Below are 19,859 nucleotides of genomic sequence, written 5' to 3'. Positions count from 1 at the left end.
TGGGGGAGGTGAGGTGCGGCCACCACCTGCCCCCTCCAGGAACAAGGGTATTCCGTTAAAGGAATCTGTGGGTCTGGTCTTTGTCTGAAGTCCGCTTGAGGGGCTAGGGCCATGCCAGGACCCAGCGGTAACCCTGGGGTGAGCTTCAGTTGGTTGCCATCAACGGAGCTCCCTCTCTTGGTGGTTGACCCTTTCAGACTCCCTGCAAGGCGGGCAGGAGTCAGATATAGTTTGCCAGTGCCTAAGCCAATACCACTCACATTGTTGTAATCAATAAAGTTGTGGCCTAAATTTGCCCATTAACATTTAAACTAAAATACTGTGTCAATGTGTTCTATTATTCTGGGGGTAGTTCTGGGCCTTGACGCACAAACCCAAGCCTTTCTCTACCAAAAACAGAAAAGATGTTAATGTGCACTGAACTGCTAATAAAATCTGCTGATATTATGGAACAGGATTCTTAATGCCCTACGCGGGTTATAAAAGATTCCCAAAACCTACTCCTGATCTCTTTGAGAAGTTTGTGAATACAGTCCTTTGAGCTGTGGCCCATTTGGTGAATACTGAGTTGGACAAACTAGAGGACAAACCTTGGTCACTGGTCATGGTTTCTTTGGAGAGCTTTGTGGCCAAGTGTGGATTTGTATTCTGGTCTCCCAGGTCCTAGTCAGACACTAACCACTATACCAAACTGGTTCTAGAATCTAAAGCATGTGCACCACATTGCCTCCACAATTCAGAGGGCCCGGGGCAGCACAACATCAGCATTTCTATAATACACAATTCATGTTCCCATGCATAACCCCTTTGCATTATGAATATGGATTAACAGTCATGTTGTGATTGTATCATACTGGGTTAGAAATTTAGAACTACTGAAATTAATAAAATATTGTGTAAAAGGCATCACTGTTTATAATGTGATCATTACTCTCCTTGTTATTGTGGATTCAGCATGATTTGGCTTATGGCTGTGGCATTTAAAGAAATCTCAAAAATTAATACAGAATTTCTCTGTTGGATAAGCATGACATCACCATTTTGGTAATTGCAACAAGTTGCACCAATATTTTGCATATGTATATTGATAATCACTTGATTATATACAAAATACATCTTACAGACTATGAAGACATTTCAATCATCTCAGTGCAGTATGATCAGGAAGATAATTATATAGTCATGAAAAGGCTTTGAAGTCAGGGTTATGTGCTAAAAAGAAAAGAAGTCCAACAGTGTCTCGTTTATTATTTATTCAATATTCTGATATACCTCCCTCTAATCTGAAGCTCAGGGTGGTTAACAATCGGCAGATAAACCGTCATACAAAACAGTACTTCATTGAAACCACACATTCATTACAGCAGCAATTCAGGAGTGATATATATGGTAATGGGGACCTTTATATGTCCAGCTGCCCTTTGTCAACAACGAATTGTCACTGTTTTTTGTGTTGAATATATGCTATATGGTAATTTATGGACCTAATAGGTATCTAAAGCCATTTGCACATAACTAAATATGTATTTTATCAAAATACCAGTAATTGTTGAAATGAAATACAATTAAGAAAAAGTATATTAATAGTGACATAATTATTAAGCTCTAACTGTATGCAGGTTTTATTTATTTATTTTTGTTTTTTATCTTATATTTTGGAAATGTACATCCAGTTTTGTTTTGTTTTTATTTATTTTGGGAGGGGGACCAAGAGAGTGGGGCCCTAAGCTATAGCTTGTTTAGCTTATACATAAATCCGACACATTCTGTCTCAAGCAAACTGCTATTATTTGGGGGGGGGGGAAATTCTTCTTTTTTAATGAGACTTTTGTGAAATTTCTGTTTCAGATCCCACTACAGCCTATATATATATATATATATATACATACATACCAACTCTTTCTCAAAATTCCACATGTATCCACAGGCACATCAAGGTTAGAGAACTGCACACGCAAAAATAAAATCCCATCTGAAAATGTTATATTGCATGCACAAGGTCTTGCATGAAAGGAACACAGTAACTGCTATCGAACTGGCCTACCATAGCACCGTGAGAGCTCTCTGCTAATGTGCAAGCACAGCAAAACAATCCAATCCTATGTTACTAATACTAGTTACAGTGGTACCTCGGTTTATGAACACAATTGGTTCCGGAAGTCTGTTCATAAACTGAAGCGTTCATAAACTGAAGCGAACTTTCCCATTGAAAGTAATGGAAAGTGGATTAATCCGTTCCAGACGGTCCGTGGAGTAACCAACTGAAGCGAACTTTCCCATTGAAAGTAATGGAAAGTGGATTAATCCGTTCCAGATGGGTCCGCGAAGTACTTAAACTGAAGCGTTCATAAACTGAAGCATGGGTGTAATTGGTTCCGGAAGTCTGTTCATAAACTGAAGCGTTCATAAACTGAAGCGAACTTTCCCATTAAAAGTAATGGAAAGTGAATTAATCCGTTCCAGATGGGTCCGCGGCGTTCATAAACCGAAAATTCATAAACCGAGGTGTTCATAAACCGAGGTTCCACTGTACAGCAATTGGTATCTTTGCTGTGTTTACAGCAGTACGTTAGCAGGAGGTCTACTGCCCCTGAGGAATATAGGTTTCTACTGGAACTACAAGCATTAAATGCAACACAGTACTTTGGCTGATAAATAAGTAATTGCTCTTGATATGTTGATCAGTTGGCTGGCACGTTTTCACAGAAGAAATAAAGAGAAGAATTTACTAATCAATATGCTCCAACCGGTGAAACTGGTTCCCATTAAAAATGTGCAAAGATAAAGAACAAATCAAATAAGCTATAACTTTCTTGGATTAATGAAACAAAACACCAAGAGTTTCTGGTTTAGGTATTTGATTATTTGAAATCAAATCATGCTTGCTTAAATTCAGGAAGGTTGCCCACTTTTCAACTTGGCTTTCAAAAGTAAAACTCTATAGCCAGATTAATGTTAAAGATCAGCACCCGAATACTCATGGTTATATTCTAAATACGTAACATAAATTATAATGCATTTTCCTTAAACTCACTTTATCTAAATAGTGAGAGAATACATGGCAATAGTTTTCCTGGTAACAGGGAAATAACTGCAAGCCATTTGGGTGACTTGCATAGGCGTAGACGGGGGGCAGCTGCCCTCCCCTAAATCCATCAAAATCAATACAAATCTGAGGTTCTGCCACCTCCTAACACAAACCTGCCCCCCCCAAACGAAAGCCCCTAACAAAAATCCTGGCTACACACATGATGACTTGATGGTCATTTGAAGAGGGCTGAATAAATTAATCATGTCCTCCCTCAAAGAGGGCATGTGTCGCGGTGAGACTTGGCAACCAAACCCTTGTGTTGTGGTTGGGTACGATTGGATAGCCACAACACCCTATTGGTAGGTCCCTTGATGCTGGGTTCAATCTGACCAATGGGATGCTAGCCAAAATAGGCATATATGCCTATGCACGTGACCCTGAGCTTTCACTCTTGGTCAGTGCATCAGAACACCCGCCCACCTCTCCCTATATTTAGAGCTTGCGCGCTTGACTTTGCTATGCCATCATGTGTCGTCAGTCGTTGGGACAGGGACACGGCAGGAATTTTCCCCACTTGGCTGATTGGCTGGTACCATTTGGGTTTCCCCTGCCGCGTAGCAAATCGTCACAACTTGTAAGGTTGCGGATAGGATCTGGTTCAGGCAATAGGGATGGCGAGAGCGTTCCCCCATCCCTATGTGAAGGGTATTCCGTTAAAGGAATCCAGGGACTCAATGGTTTGGGTCAACCCTGTGATGGGTTGTGCCCGTGCCTGAGTCCAGGGGGACATCTGGGTGGTGGACATAGCCTGTTCCCAGCTTTCCGCCTATCCGGGTGTTCACCCTTGACTGACCTATGCTGGTGCCCTGGGTCAGCGCTACCTGCAAGGGTGCAGGGAGCTAGTTGAACCAGAGCCTATGCAACCACTCACTTGCTATAATCAATAAAGTTGTGGCCTAAATTCTGCCAAAAACCAAACTAAAATTTGAGTTGTCTGAATTTTTTTTAAGGGGGAGGTTTAAAGGTCTCAACACACAAATAAATAATAATAGCAATAATAATATACTATACTAGAATGAATGAATGAATGAATGAATGAATGAATGAATGAATAACACACTGATTATCATCACTCTGTAACCATACTAAAACTTAGGGCAAAGGAATTATGTTTGTGAAGTTTCTCACTTGAAGTCCTGATGAATAGTTTATCCTATCCATATTTGCACACGATGTTTCCTACAAACCAGCAGATTTCATGCAGACACAGTGGGCTGTGTTTCATATATCAGGGAATGGCTTATACACTGGGTAATGGAGGTTTCTGACAATGGTCAGAAACAGACTAATAAAACGGCTTATACTGGACATTTAGTCTTGATTTCAGTAAGAAGTTGTACATGTCCATGATGCAATGAATTTGAAAAACAGTTTGAAGAATATCTTCTGGATCAGTACACATTGTATGCTTAGAACATGGATCACAACAGAAAAGGGAGGAAGAAAACCTGAATTAAATACCAAAATGAATCTTCCACAAGGTGGCACCCTTTGCTTTTCAATCTACAACCATTAGCTTGAATACAGACTCCTGTTATTTTCCGTTTAAGTACGAGCTACAAAATCTTTATCAATAATTTTTAAAGAACAGAGGAAAAAAGTATGAAGCTGATGCTCGGAAAGGCTAATTATAATATCCCCACGAGGAATATTTGATAATGGGGAAAACTTGCACACTCTGAAACCAAGCATAAAACAGCATAAAATAAAAAGCAGCACACAAAAGGGTCAAATTTAGTTTCCAAATTATACCTCAATCTCCATCAATATATGCATCTAGTGTAAAATCGAACAGGATCTTCTGTTAACCTTTTCTACATGCACTGGCATGGAAGCTTGTTATGCATTTTAGCAACTTGGCATCTGTATGACGACATTTCAGTGGGTGGTCTCTATCGCTGTACCCATACTTTGCCTAAGCACAACCTAGTATCTGATTGCAAGGTATCACCCCTGTTGAAAGTACCAACAGCTAAAATTCAACATTTTATTGAAACCAAGGGGACAAGACAAAGGGATTACTTATTATGGAATGACATAAGATAGGGCAGTAAGTCATTCTGTCAGTACAAGGATTTCCACTTGCGTAATATAACTCCACCTGTCCTCTCCCTGTGTGTGCCCTGCATCCCCACCAAATCTGTTCCAGAGGGTTTGAGATCCTCCCAGAAGAGGCACACAGGGCAGGAGTAGAATGGGGAAAGTTGGGTTGCACAAATCTTTGCACTAATGAAACTTGTTGGTTACCGGTGATTATGGTGTATGTTTGTGGCTTTAAGCAGATCTCCTATATTTGTTAGATTTTGATTTATTTATTGAAGTTGAAGCTCTGAGGATATATTTATTATATTACGCACACAAATATTATAAATATAGATAAAATTTGTTTGTGTGGATATATTTGTCAGTGTTCACTCTTTGGATGAAAATGCTGGTCTTCATTTCTTGTTTCAAATAAAAGTATTTTTATTTGTAAAACTGCAGCTTTAACTTGGTGGCATTATTTGTCACAGAATGAACTGTGCATCTTTTTCTTGATCAAGAAATGACACATTTCTTTATTCCAAACCAAGCTGGAATTCATTTGAAGAGCTTGTCCAAGGCCTAACATTCATTCTCTCTCGACAGGCATATTTTTTCTTTCTCATTACTTTCATGTGACTAACACAGTATCTTACTAAAAGGCTAGCAGCAAACAAAGGCAAACATATAGGCTAATTAATATTAAAACCTATTAGCAGGTCCTCTTATGAAAAACATAATCTGATTCATGTCCACTGCCAGTAATCTTCTATTATTTTTTTGGCAGGGATACAAAAGTCATGACGAGATTTAATAACGTGAAGAAGGTCAGCGTAACATAGTTGCAAGAGATGTCCTTTCATCAGCCACCCACCTGCCAGCCTCTTGCCAACAGTTTTAAAATCATGCTTTCCCCTGAGCAAATGGGAAGACAATGGCTTAGAACAGGAATCCCCAAACTGCGGCCCTCCAGATGTTTTGGCCTACAACTTCCATGATCCCTAGCTAAGAGGACCAGTGGTCAGGGATGATGGGAATTGTAGTCCAAAACATCTGGAGGGCCGAAGTTTGGGGATGCCTGGCTTAGAAGAAGCTCCCAGGAAGGCGTGGGACAGTGTGAAGGTAGTAAAACAGAACCCATCTACTTGAAATATTTCATTATGTTCTCCATTAATTTAAGTGGGTCAGGAAAACCTCAAACCATGACAAATTCACTTCTCTGATCATTTGCCCTGAAAAACAAATGCTAATCTTCTGCATTACCCAAAAGGAATGCCCGGGGGGGGGGGGGGGTGAAAGCGGAATGAAACAACTCCAAATTCACTTACTTTTCAATTCAAAATTCTGTAACATCTGTGGATTTTGTTTTGTTTTGAAACAAAACTGCTTTAAGAGCTAAAGACGACTCACTCACTAACACATATGTGAAAAGCAGGATCCTTTTTCAATACTATTTACCATTCTTTTCCTGGAGTTATTATGCTAACTCAATAGATGTTCACATTTTATTCCAGAGCCAATATCTTTCTAAGATTTTTGCTGCATGACTCCCTTCTTTAGAAGGCACTTTGATATTGTACCACTCTGAGACTGTGTGTGACAGATGTATGGAGCAAAAGTCCAAGTGGTTGTATTCAACTGTGTCTTTCAGCTGATGAAAGCAGTGGCATAGTAATAGGGGGCGGGGGCGCCCCGGGCAGCAGGCTGGGCGGGGGGCAGCAGGCTGGATGGGGCTGACTACCTCCGATGGCCGCCGCCGCCATGGAGTGCCTCACTCCGCGGCTTGCTCGCAGGGTTTGCCGCTGCGCCGCAGCGCATGCCTCCTGTGCGTGCATGCGTGCAATGGACACCCCGCCCCCTGGTGGGGTGCCTTCGGGTTTGCCGCCCTGGGCAGCCAGGCGGCTAGGTACGCCGCTGGATGAAAGACTCACTTGATCTAGCTACAGGTAGGTAGCCGTGTTGGGTATCTGAAGAAGTGTGCATGCACACGAAAGCTCATACCAAAATAAAAACTTAGTTGGTCTTTAAGGTGCTGCTGGAAGGAATTTTTTCACTTGATCTAATCATGGATGGAACAGCCTTATCCTGGTGTGTTTCTGTTTTACACATGTTTACCAGTAAGTCCATTCTGTCCCATTTCCATTTTGTTTTAAAGAAACATCCCTTGGGATCACACAGGAAGGGTGAAGGTGAATGCAAGGCCAAGACTTGCTGTGGCTCATTCTCATCATGCTAGATTATGGTTTACCATTTACTGCCTGGGAGACTTGAATACAATAATTGTAGGGCAGCTGGTCACCACACAAACAGGTAAATTGAATTTCTAGTCAATGAACTCAGAGAAGTAGAATGGTATAATAGCAGAAAAGTCCATTCTTCTGCCTTTCTTTCTGCTCTATTTTGCTGCTCTCAGCTCTTAATGGGGATAGAGACTGTAAGAAGTACAAAATGTATGTGCACTTCTGCTTCCCCTGAGGAGGATGTTATTTGGTTTTACTATTTGTTTTACTATTATACAGTTGTAAGATAAATAAAAATTAAAAAGGAAAGGAAAAAGTTCTTTCAATAATACTCCCCCATATTTTAGTGCTTGTAACTATTATTATAGCTCAAAATATTCATTGTGTTTCCCCATATTTATATATATTAATAATAAAATAATAATAATAATAATAATAATAATAATTTATTTATTTATACCTCGCCCATCTGGCCGGGTTCCCCCAGCCACTCTGGGCGGCTTCCAACAAAACATTAAAATACAGAAATCCATCAAACATTAAAAGCTGCCCTAAACAGGGCTGCCTTATTTCTGAAACAAAAATTATATCTATACCATCTGAGATCATTCTAACCTTGTAATACCCTCTATATTTTGTGCCAAGTACACACGGAACTTTATAAATATCTTAGCAGTTGAAATTAGCCTCCTGATCAGCATTAGAAACATATTCAGTCTGATATAAAATATGAACACTGAGAACTTTTAAAGGACATAGTATTAAATTTTATTACAGACAGGGCACATAAATGAGATGCACATAAATTAGAATGAACCCTTAGAAACACCAAATTAAGTGAAACTGAAATGTTAATAAAATTGTTATGTTCTTAGACACATGAGAGAATTCACATCTTTTACCCAAGTAGCTTTCTACCCTGCATTCTAGCTATGCTTGCTGTTGCTGATATGTTAGTCCAAGAAAAACAATAACATGTAAGGTGATATAGTTTGTTTTAACTAAATTCTGGTGTTCTAAGTTATGTTTAGAAAGGCATGCAATGAAGTTTGCATATCCCGCACCAGTTGATGAAAGCCAAGAGAAGACATCTCCTCACTTATTTTGGAGCTTTCAACTAATCACCATCTCACTGCAGAACTACTCTCACTCCTTTTTCGTTCAAAGAGCTGGGTGGAAAGGTATTCTGATAAAGTATCAGGAATGGATACAGAAATTTCCAAAATAAAATTCTATATATTTTACTCTTCCCCCAGTAATAGCAAATAATAGATTTGAAAAGTTTTGCTGCATCCAGCTTAGACTTTGGGGAGTGTCGGATCGTTGACATTCTCTTTGTAAAACCAGCTAGCGTCAGTTAGATCTACAGAGATGAATAACAAATACGCTCTCTCTTCCCTGAAGCACAATGCAAATCACCGCCTCCATGCCCAATACAAATATTTATTTGAGTTTATTCCAAGCCAGTATTTGAAATGCAGCTGATGAAGCTGCAAAGCTTTAGTGCTGAGCCACAGTTAAAAGATTTGGTAGAAAAGAAGATAGCCAGACCAAGGCCACATTCACACCATACATTTAAAGCAGGATGATACCACTTTAAACACCCATGGATTCCACTAAAGAATTGTAGGAGCTGTAGGTTACTAAGGGAGCTGTAGGTTGCTAAGGGTACTGGGCAAAAAGAGGCCCCTATTCCCCTCCTACAGTTTCCAGAGTGGCTCAACAGCCAATCCCTCTTCACAGGAAACTCTAGGAATTGCCGCATTGTATGGTCCATTGAATATGTAGGGTTGCATACCCTCCAACATGTTGAGGCAAACAAATTGGACACCATCTTCCAGGGCCATGCTCCCACATGTGACTCTCACAAGATTGCGCGCTGAAAAAAGCACTTTGGGGGGGGGAGATCGCAGCACGAGAACACGGCACCCAAAATGGCCGCCATGTTCTTGCACAAAAAAGGCATGCCCCAGTTTTATCAGGACAGTTGAGGGGTAGGCAGAACTGAAATGGAATCCCTTTCCCTCACTTTGATCAAGCATCCTATAAAATATAGGCCCATGACCCTGGCTGGATCTACACAGATCTATGAAAATGCTATTTAAAAAATGTAAAATAATTCTCAATGCAATTTCCCATTGACAATGGATCGCTGTCCTACAGGGCCCTCTAGTGTTACCTTTTTATAACACATTTTTTATGTTATAACTGATCGGTGTAGATTAGTCCCTTGTGACAGGATTCTAAAATCACTGTGTTGAGCAGGCATAATGGAGAAACTTTTTCAGCCTGAGGAGGGCCTCATTCCCTTCTGGGCAACCTTCTGCGGTCACATTGCCAGTGCTGGGAGGGGGCAGAGGCAAAAGATGGCAGAGCAGTGCATGTAAATCTTTCTCTGTATGGCAGCACCTTAGAGACCAACTAAGTTTGTCATTCGTATGAGCTTTCGTGTGATTGGTATGAGCTTTTGTTTTTGTTTCGACTACATCAGACCAACACAGCTACCTACCTGTAACTTTCTCTGTATGGTAAGCTGGTTTCTACACACATTCCTCTCTATCCTCCATCCAGGAATGCAGGAGGAATTTGAGGGTACACCCCATTCAGGCAAAAGCACTGGAGGATGGTGCAAAGCAGTGCCAGTGAGAGGTGTGGCCTGGGGGAGAAGGGGTGGGTCGGGGGAGACCTTCAAGGGCCAGAGAGAGAGGAGTGTAGGACCACAACTAAGGTTTCCTACCACTGCCTTGGAGAATATTCTTCCTGTTCACAGGGAAGTAATGAATACTTCAGGGAATCTGTGGCCTTTATGGGCTCCGCAAAGAGCAAGAGCAAGTACAACCTTTTCTTTGATCACTTTGCAATGTCACACAAAGGCAACGCTTCTCTTAAGACTGAACGACCTTGACGGTCTGTTTGCTGCAAGGAGTTAGGTAGCTGCCTCCAGCTGGGAAACACCCGTCAGCTGCTACAAGGAAGGGCAGTTTATGTACAGGCCTTGAGCCAGGTGGATAAAGCAGCTGCCGACATAACTGGCTAAATCCTTCATGTCAACAGGGAATAATAATATTCACAAATCATCTACCACATACTAATGTTCTCTCGATCCTCTCCCCTTTATTTACATCACACCACACACAAAAGCACCACAAGCCATTCATTGAAAATAAAAGAGCTCTCGCTTTAGACACAAGGTCCTTTAGACACAAGCATATGCCATGTCACACGGCAAACATTTTGATAGGGGCCCATTTGGGACCTGTTGCTTGAAGCCAGAATTGGCTTTTACAAGTTGTAGATGCTTTTCATTGATGCCTGCTTCCCATACAATTCAGACAACAGGGGAATACTGAAAGCACATAGGAGGAGGAAGATCAGATGAACTACACTGGGGGTGAAGAATCCATTTCAGGGGCACATTCCCTCATGGGGAGACTTCCCTGAGCATCATCCCAATGGTGGCTGGGGACCAGCAGCAAAAATGGGTGAAGCAACAACTGTGATTCTTATGTTTGTACACTGCAGTCATTGAAAAGCCAGAGGTTTCAACACACACAAAAGAATATAGCTTTTTTCATGTGATCTTGTGGCTTAACCAGATGTTCTTCTACACTACTATTTTACCAGTGCAGCAGCCATGCTCCTCAAGAACTGTGTTTGCCTTGTTCACTGCAGGAATCACTATCTGTGCCCAAATAATTGACTACTGTGGTCTCTGCCTGACCTGTGTTACCTACCAGTGGTGTTCTATTAACTGGGTGTCTGTACACACACTTCCTGCTGAATTGTTTAGGTTTGTTTCTAGAAAAGGTACTTTGACATGAAACATAATAATAGAAAGTATGTGCAGATTGGGCTAAAGGCATACTACTGCATAGAAATTAGTAGGTACAGTCCTCTGGTCTACTAGAAATAAAGTGATACTCAGTGAAGAACTAGTTGTCCACTCCTACTGTTTGCTTTCAAGTGCAAATGACCCAGATAGTATGAAATGAATAACAACATAAACCCAGCATTTCAAAAACTAAAGTAGTCTTCCTAAACAGAAGCATATAATCTTTGTCTAGCCTGTTTCATCAATACTAGGGGGGGGGGACACCTTTCATTTTTGCAGCACTGTGTTTAAAAGTAATATGCACAGCTGCAGCAAGCCAGTGAAAATTGACTTCAAATTATAATTGCAAGCAATGGGAGAGAAAAATCCGAAAGATGCATTTCCAACAGGAAGCTTTTTAGATTTCATTGGAACAGTACGTCAGAGGCAATATACTAAATTGCCTGAAACAGATCACTATAATTTCATTTTTAAATCATTAGAGCTATTCCCTCGCATGAGCCATGAATTTTAATTCCAGATAAATTGTAGGCATACAAATTATGGAAAAATAATGTTTGTGGAAAGACTGTGGCAGTGATTTTTAAAACAAGAGAAAGACATAAACAGGGGTAGGTCAAGTGGTATTCCAGTTGTTGTTAGACTACAACTCCCATCAACTCCAGCTATATGACCAATGATTACGTATAATGGGACTTAGAGAGTAGAACTGGGCAGCAGTAGAATGGCTTACCTGCATTGCGACATGAATTGGAATAAATTGAATATCCCTGATAACTTTGCATACAAATTTTACCCAATTTCTTAGGGAAAATGTAAAAAGGAGAAAGGTTTTATACTGCTAAATGTAGTATACAGTATATGAAACATTCATGATCATTTGGCAATGAAACATTCTACTGGGCTATAACTCAGAATGCTCATTACTAGAAAGTAATGCATAGCTGAGAAGAAAGGAGAGCCAGAAGTAAACTAGTTTTTTGTTACTTTTACTTTTTGCTTCTTTTTCTGGGGAACTTTTGGTTGTACAGAATCATCCTGGCTAAAACTCTTGTTGGATGAATTGCTATTGTTTTTTGTATATGAGAAGCCCTAAAACAAGTAATACAGTAGAGTGGATCCTTTGAGCTACAGGCACAAATATTTTATTTAGGGCTTAGCACTTGAGTTCTATTACCTCTTTGCTCCGTTAATCGTTGCAGCGTCAGTGTCACTGAAAGTGGCGGTGGGGTGAGTGAGAAGGTGGGTGCTCCCATAAAAAATAATAATAATAATTTATTATTTATACCCCGCCCATCTGGCTGGGTTTCCCCAGCCACTCTGGGTGGCTTCCAACAGAAAAATAAAACACAGTGATCTATTAAACATTAAAAATCTCCCTAAACAGGGCTGCCTTCAGATGTCTTCTAAAAGTCTGGTAGTTGTTTTTCTCTTTGACATCTGATGGGAGGGCGTTTGCAAACTTTTTTTGCCTCCCTAAAAAAGCTCAATAACCTTGGCTGGATGCTCCCATAAAAAAAAAGCTCAGCAAGTTCCACCACCTCTTTTTCTAGAAAGAAAAAAAAAGCCCTGAATTTATTACATGAACAGCTTCTCTTCAGTAGCATCCTTCCATCACGTAGCAAGCACTTACATTCTGAAGTAATACTCTGGCTGGCACATAACTATTTGTCTAGAGAACAGCTAATAAGCCATTTGGTTCTTCCAAGGTTACTCAGTGATGTAATCTCTTAAGGAGTCAGGCATAATGGTAAATCTGCCACTTTTATGGCCAGCATTGAAGTCTGATTTCCATGCAAGTAAAGAAGATAAATCACAGGGACTCGGTCAAAATACTGGAACATACGAAGAATGGATCAACTCATCTGTTTCATCATACCACTGCTCCAGTCAAATGAATATTATTTCTTGAGCCCTGGACAAACACAACTATTTCTATTGATCAGCATTATATATCCAGGGCTCCACTATCACCACACATATCAAGCTATCGTTCCAAGAAAGGCAGAACTCTGCATTTGGGAAGGAACAGAAAGGTGGATCAACCATTGCATCCCAAACTCTACTGGCTTGCCAGCCAGCTCATAAGGAGCAGGGCATTTTCCCTTTCATTTTTCCTTCACCAGTTCCAGACTGGTGTAAAGGGGAGCCTAAGGATCAGGTCCCTTGGCAGATCAGTGGGATGGGTATGGCACACAACTCCCTAAACTCCCTTTTTCAAAGTTTCCACCTGCTACCCTGTTCCAGCCTAACATCAGTGGGTTAGAATTGTGTTCAAACTTGTCTTTCCGAAAAAAGGACCAAATTCTGTTTTGTACCAAAGATGGTATTTTTCTGTATTTCCTTAGAAGACTGGATTTGGTCTATTATTAGAAGTTTGCACAGGAACTAACGTGCACAAAACTGTAGCAGTAAAATTATTCAAGAATGGTAAACTGTTCAGAGCAAGGAATAATTTAAGCAGTTATGAACAACACTTTCAGCTACATTTAAACATCGCCGACTTCTTCATGGCTCCTGTGTTTCAGACAAATAAAATACCAGGGTACCTTTTGTAACATGGTGGTCATTTGAAATGTCTGTTCATCTTCCCATTCAGTTACTTACCTAGAAAAAAAAAACACACATTAGATCTTTACAATAGACTTCATTATACTTTAGTTTCAATGTATGTTGATTTGCTGAACTGCTATATATATATATATATATATATATATATATATATATATATATACACACACACACACACACACACACACACACACACACACACACACAACTTGAAATGATTTTTCCCCACTTTGCGATGCTTGAGGTAGCAGTCCTATAAAGATTTTCCTGGGAATAAGTCTTTCATCAGATTCCCTGTGAAAGCCACATTGAAATGCCGCCTTTTTTGGAACATTGAAGCAGGTGGAGGTTTTCTTCCACACCAAGCAAGACCTAAGTGAACCGTGTATCCTCTGACTGATCAAATACAGTGGTACCTCAGGTTAAGAACTTAATTCGGTCCGTTCTTAACCTGAAACTTTTCTTAACCTGAAGCACCACTTTAGCTAATGGGGCCTCCTGCTGCCGCCACGCCAGCGGAGCACGATTTCTGTTCTCATCCTGAAGCAAAGTTCTTAACCCGAGGTACAGTACTATTTCTGGGTTAGCGGAGTTTGTAACATGAAGCGTTTGTAACCTGAAGCGTTTGTAACTCACGGTACCACTGTATGTATTTGCGTCTAGTCAAAGGACTCTTATCACAACAACATTGGATGTGTGGAGTTTGAGGTGTCCCTGGGCAAAGTGCCCTCTGGTTGGCTCTCTTGTCCACCTGTGGGTCATTTCAAACTTTTTTGGAGGTGGGCAGTAGCAGCACCCTAGATAGTGGGATCCAGCCACATTTTACCTTTCTGCAATGTTTCCCTTACATGACCCAGCCACTCACAACGTCTTGGAGCACTGAGCTAGAAAAAGATACTCAGGTAGTGTTCAAGGCAGGTGTTAGCTATGGGCCTTGACCAGTGCTGGGACCTTGGCTGCCACCCTAGGCTTCCTGGGGGCATGCTCTGCATGCACACTGACCCATCATCCCCAGAAAATGCTGCATCGTTGTTCTTACAGATGTGCAGCAGCAAGCTGAATTTGCAACAACCGTATGCAAAGATTTCATCACATTCTGTAGGCATGCATTCTAAAACTATGAGAAACCCGTCTTTGTGAATATCTCTCTCCAACTTTTCTAAGCATTACAAAGGTGGTGCCCAGCATTCACAAGGACAGCGTAAGTGTTCAACCCTTTAAACATTTGCTAAAAACCTTTCTTTGCCACCATGCTTATGCCAACAATTAAGACTACCGGTATTTCTGTAATGGTCAGCTGGAGATAAGTTTTAAGTGTTTTCTTAGTGTGGGGGAGTCTTTAATTGATGTAAACAACTTTGATATTTTTAATGAAATTGCAGTATATATAATTAAAGACTGTGTAACAGAAATACTTGGACAGGGTTTTGAGACATACAGTATATAATTCCTGTGACAATCACCTTCTCTCTTTGCTACATGATAAGCTTGCAAAGTGACACAAGAAATTTAAATATCTTGCAAAAGCAAAGTAAAAGGTAATGAGAAAAGGTTTTTCTCAGCATGGCAAGGAAACTTTATAGACTGAACTATAAAGCTGCCAGCATTCAAGAGCTCTTTTTATAGGCGAGATAATCAACATTGCCAAAATTTCACAGCTACTGCACAAAAGCAGTTACTTCTGTGCTCTGGAAGACATTCCTATCCTATTCAGCCTTTGAAGGAGCCAAGTTCACATTATTCTTTCTGAAAAATAAAACTTCAGTCTGTTGGATACTCTGTATTTGATTAGGCCTTTCCAAACAAGCTGTTGCTGCCAACTACAGTTCACAAATTTTCCTAATGCCTCGTCCCACTTTAAACTTGATCATGCCTCTTTGTGCATTAGCTATGCAATGCACTTAGTAGGAATTATAATGTAATGCTTGGTGCTTCCTCTTCAAATGAGCCACACAATGCTTTCTTGGTATTTGGCTTGTGCTAACCAACTAATGATAAAATGCAGTGTCTGTCTGATTAAAGGTTCCTTGTATTTTAATATTTTTGTTTATTTGTTTTAATATTTTCTGTATAACTTTCTTTCTAGGATGGCTAGAGTCTTCCTTTAAAAGAAAAGAAAGAAAAACCAGGTGTGCTCATTGAAGTTTTGGGAGTACATTGCAACATCATTTATTTTTGCAGGTGTACTATATTGTATCTATGAGACACCCCCAATTTCAAAACACTTCATTGATCACACTCTGTATTAACTTCATGGAACCTACTCTTTAAAATCACACTTATTCATTCATTCCTGAGATCCTTGATTACATTAAAGGTTTTTTGGGAAAGCGGGGCTTTCAAACTTAGTGAGTTTTATTTTAAGAATTGTAGCAAATTTGCTTCTCCCTAGGACTTCAAGCCAGAAGTTCACAGAACAGTGAAAGACTCATTTTCCCCATGTTAGTATCATGGAAAGAGTAATCATAGACACTGCTCTGAACAACGGCCTTTGGGCCGTTGTAATATTTCAGACATATCACTTCCCAGTCCTCCCATCCACAAGGGAAGTTAGTTTGTGTATATTCAAAGGGGCTCTTAGAAATCTATAAGTATTGCTTAATTATCTTACCAATGCCAGGGTATAGGTGTGATAAAAAACTGTTCTGTGATTACAACTGTTAAGTATGTAACAATCACTGTCCATAAAGGTAAAGGTAAAGGGACCCCTGACCATTAGGTCCAGTTGTGACCGACTCTGGGGTTGCGGTGCTCATCTCGCGTTATTGGCCGAGGGAGCCGGTGTACAGCTTCCAGGTCATGTGGCCAGCATGACAAAGCCGCTTCTGGTGAACCAGAGCAGCACACGGAAACACCGTTTACCTTCCTTCCAGAGCGGTACCTATTTATCTACTTGCACTTCGACGTGCTTTCGAACTGCTAGGTTGGCAGGAGCTGGGACCGAGCAACGGGAGCTCACCCCGTCACAGGGATTCGAAACGCCGACCTTCTGATCGGCAAGCCCCAGGCTCTGTGGTTTAACTCACAGCGCCACCTGCTTCCCATAATCACTGTCCATACTTTTCTGCATTTCCCTCTGATCGTACTTTTTAGAATTCCCCCCTCCAAAACCATGTGCATATGCCTGTTACTCAGCATAATACTTCATGTTTCCGAAGCATCTCTACCAACTGCAACATTGGAGAAGTCCTAGCCCAAGAGGAGCTGGCAATGCTCAAGGTAGAAGCTTCTGGGTCCGAACCCCATTTACATCCACTACAAACTAAATAACAGTAAATGTTTTCCATTTATATCTCCCCCCCTCCCCCCACATTCAGTTCTTCCAACGTGATTAACTGTTTCTTCTAACAAAGTACACCATTCACTCAACTGAGAACCAAATGTCTTCTGCTCCTAATGGACACTAAGTTTTACTAACACTTGTTACTACTAACGTTGGTTAGTTTTACTAACATCTGTTACCTTTTATTGCAGCTTGCTAGAACCAGCTTCACTAAGTCTTTTTCAAAACTATGGCAAGCTGAATAGAATAACAAAATCATAGAAATGTAGAGTTGGAAGGGATCCTGAGGATTGTCTAGTCCAGCCCCTTGCACTACAGGAATATGCAGCTGTCCCATGCAGGGATCGAACTTGCAACCTTGGCATTATCAGCATCACTCTCTAACCAACTGAGCCATACAATGAATAAATCCATCTAGAATTTGCCTGGACATAGCACAGAGGTAGCCAAAGTGGTGCCCTCCCAACCCCATATTTCCCCCATTACACCACATTTGCCAATGGCATTACCTTTGGGTGTGTGTGTGTGTGTGTGTGTGTGTGTGTGTGTGTGAATGCGTGTGCATGTAATCCTGTTGTTTTTCACCTTCTGTATTATTCCTGGTGTTGCCTGAGCACTTAGTAGCTACTTTGCAGTGCTCATGAGTCCAATTCCCAACTCCTCAAATCTGCTGGTTTGAACAGCAGCTTCAGTTTCTGCTGTTGTTTACATCCACATCCTTCCATTCACCCGCTTGTTGCCTGCAATTCCTCTGAGCGCCACGTCTGGCGATTGAGTATTTGGTTGCTTGCATGATCAGTCGGATGGCCTGTCAAAAGAATTGCAGCCAGCAGTGGTGATCAGATAGCCTTCTGCTTAAAGACCAATTTGCGGAGACTACAGCTCTTCGTCAAGCACTGCAGCAAGACTGGTAACAGAGGGACAACTATTTAAAATATAGAGAATTCCGTTTGAGAAAGCAGTGAGCATTGCATGTGGGGGCAGAGATGCTTCCCTATGCAACTGGATAATAATAAATGGATAATTGAGAAATAAATAGATAATAAATAAATAAATGGATCAGCTTAATTACTGAAGAGGAAGGAAGGAGGTGGTTGGTTTTATTTCAATGATTGGTGCTCTCTTAACGAATTGATGGACTCATGGTGGAGGGATAAGGTGCATGGGGTCAATGCTTTCTAAATGAACAATGATTACTAGGGAATGCGGGGGAAGATTCATAAATTAATACGGGAATAAGAAGGGAACTGGGTGGCAATTAGTAAGGAATATGGAATGGGTGAAAATTAATAGGGGAATAAGGAAAGGGGAGATTAATAAGGGATTTGAAATGAAAGAATTGTGTGAAAATTAATAGGGAGTAAGAGGGAAGTAGTGGAAATAGGGGTGGAGGAGAAATACTGTTCAGTTTACATTGCAATGTGAACCTACCTAATTTGTGCTTCTGGAAGCAATACACAAACCAAAAATTAATTGTACTTCACACTTCTCCAAATTTGAAACGAAATGAATAATAATAATGCAATTCTCCAATGAAATAAGGGTACCAAAGTGTGTACATTAGAGGAAAGTGTGCATAAAAATGGATATGTTAGTGGAAACAGCATACAAAACACATTATATTAGGGGAAATTGCTTGTAAAAATATTTATATTAGGAGAAATATGCACTAAAATGCTGCGGGTAATGGTGTGAGGAATCTTAAAATAAATTTGCACACGGATGTAGAAACTGAACTTAAGACTACAAAAATGAGAAACTGGGTGGAACCAAAATTTGGAAGTGTGTGGTGGAGTTAAGTGTGTTACAGACTCACAGTTAAGACCGTGCTTATGGAAGACAATCTTACTCGGGTACGAATGATCGCAAAGAAGAAGATGATTAAAGAAGGCAAAAGGGTTAGGAATTTTGGCTCTGCCCATGGCCACTTTGAGGGTTGGTCTTGGGAGAATGCAGCCCTCACCCCAGCAAAAAGAAGCTGTCCCTGCCCTGGAGCCTAACAGAAGGTATAAGGTAAAGGTAAAGGGACCCCTGACCATTAGGTCCAGTCGTGACCGTCTCTGGGGTTGCGGCGCTCATCTCGTGTTATTGGCCGAGGGAGCCAGAGTATAGCTTCCAGGTCATGTGGCCAGCATGACAAAGCCACTTCTGGCGAACCAGAGCAGCACATGGAAACGCCGTTTACCCTCCCGCTGTAGCGGTTCCTATTTATCTACTTGCATTTTGACGTGCTTTCGAACTGCTAGGTTGGCAGGAGCTGGGACCGAGCAACGGGAGCTCACCCCATCACAGGGATTCAAACCGCTGACCTTCTGATCAGCAAGCCCTAGGCTCAGTGGTTTAACCCACAGCGCCACCTGGGTCCCTAACAGAAGGTATATAACACCTTTAAAAAAATCAGAGGGGTGCAAGATCTATCACTTCAAGGGCACCTTGAAGCTGGAATCCAGGCAAAAGAAAGGAGGATAGCATCAATAGGATAGGAAGCCAAAAGGGAGAGTGGAGGCCAAGCCTCAAAATGCAGAGAGAGAGAGAGAGAGGGAGAGGGAGAGGGAGAGGGAGAGGGAGAGGGAGAGTATTAGATATGGTGTGTCCGGTTCATTTTGCATTCTTTTATTTTTTTTTAACCACATGGTCTGAATAAAATACAGATCCGTAGAACAAGATCTTTCTGTCTCTGAAAAAGGCAAAACACTAAAATGTACTATATCTTCTAATAAATCTTCTCACTCCCCTGCTATCTTCCCATGGTAGCTGCTTTCCTTAGGCAGGATTCCACTCCTGGTTTGCAGTGCCAACACTGCCTCATCATTTGACCAT

At 41.0% G+C, this 19,859-nt stretch overlaps 1 protein-coding gene across 3 annotated transcripts in view; it reads right to left on the bottom strand.

The window, feature by feature from the left end:
• ANK2 (ankyrin 2) overlaps positions 1 to 19,859 on the bottom strand; it is a 310,153-nt gene that overhangs the window by 252,465 nt on the left and 37,829 nt on the right. For 2 of the 3 annotated variants that reach the window (XM_060278531.1, XM_060278530.1), the window contains exon 2: positions 13,735 to 13,792. The exons of the other annotated variant lie outside the window; for it this stretch is intronic. In XM_060278531.1, coding sequence (XP_060134514.1) covers positions 13,735 to 13,755 — 21 coding nt within the window. In that variant the 5' untranslated portion in view covers positions 13,756 to 13,792. The remainder of the gene's footprint in view (positions 1 to 13,734; positions 13,793 to 19,859) is intronic. 3 annotated transcript variants of the gene reach the window in all.

The sequence above is a fragment of the Zootoca vivipara genome, chromosome 9 (genome assembly GCF_963506605.1).
Source record: "Zootoca vivipara chromosome 9, rZooViv1.1, whole genome shotgun sequence".
Taxonomy (NCBI): domain Eukaryota; kingdom Metazoa; phylum Chordata; class Lepidosauria; order Squamata; family Lacertidae; genus Zootoca; species Zootoca vivipara.
Note: the sequence above shows the minus strand (reverse complement) of the source record. Positions and strands in the feature narration are given on the sequence as shown.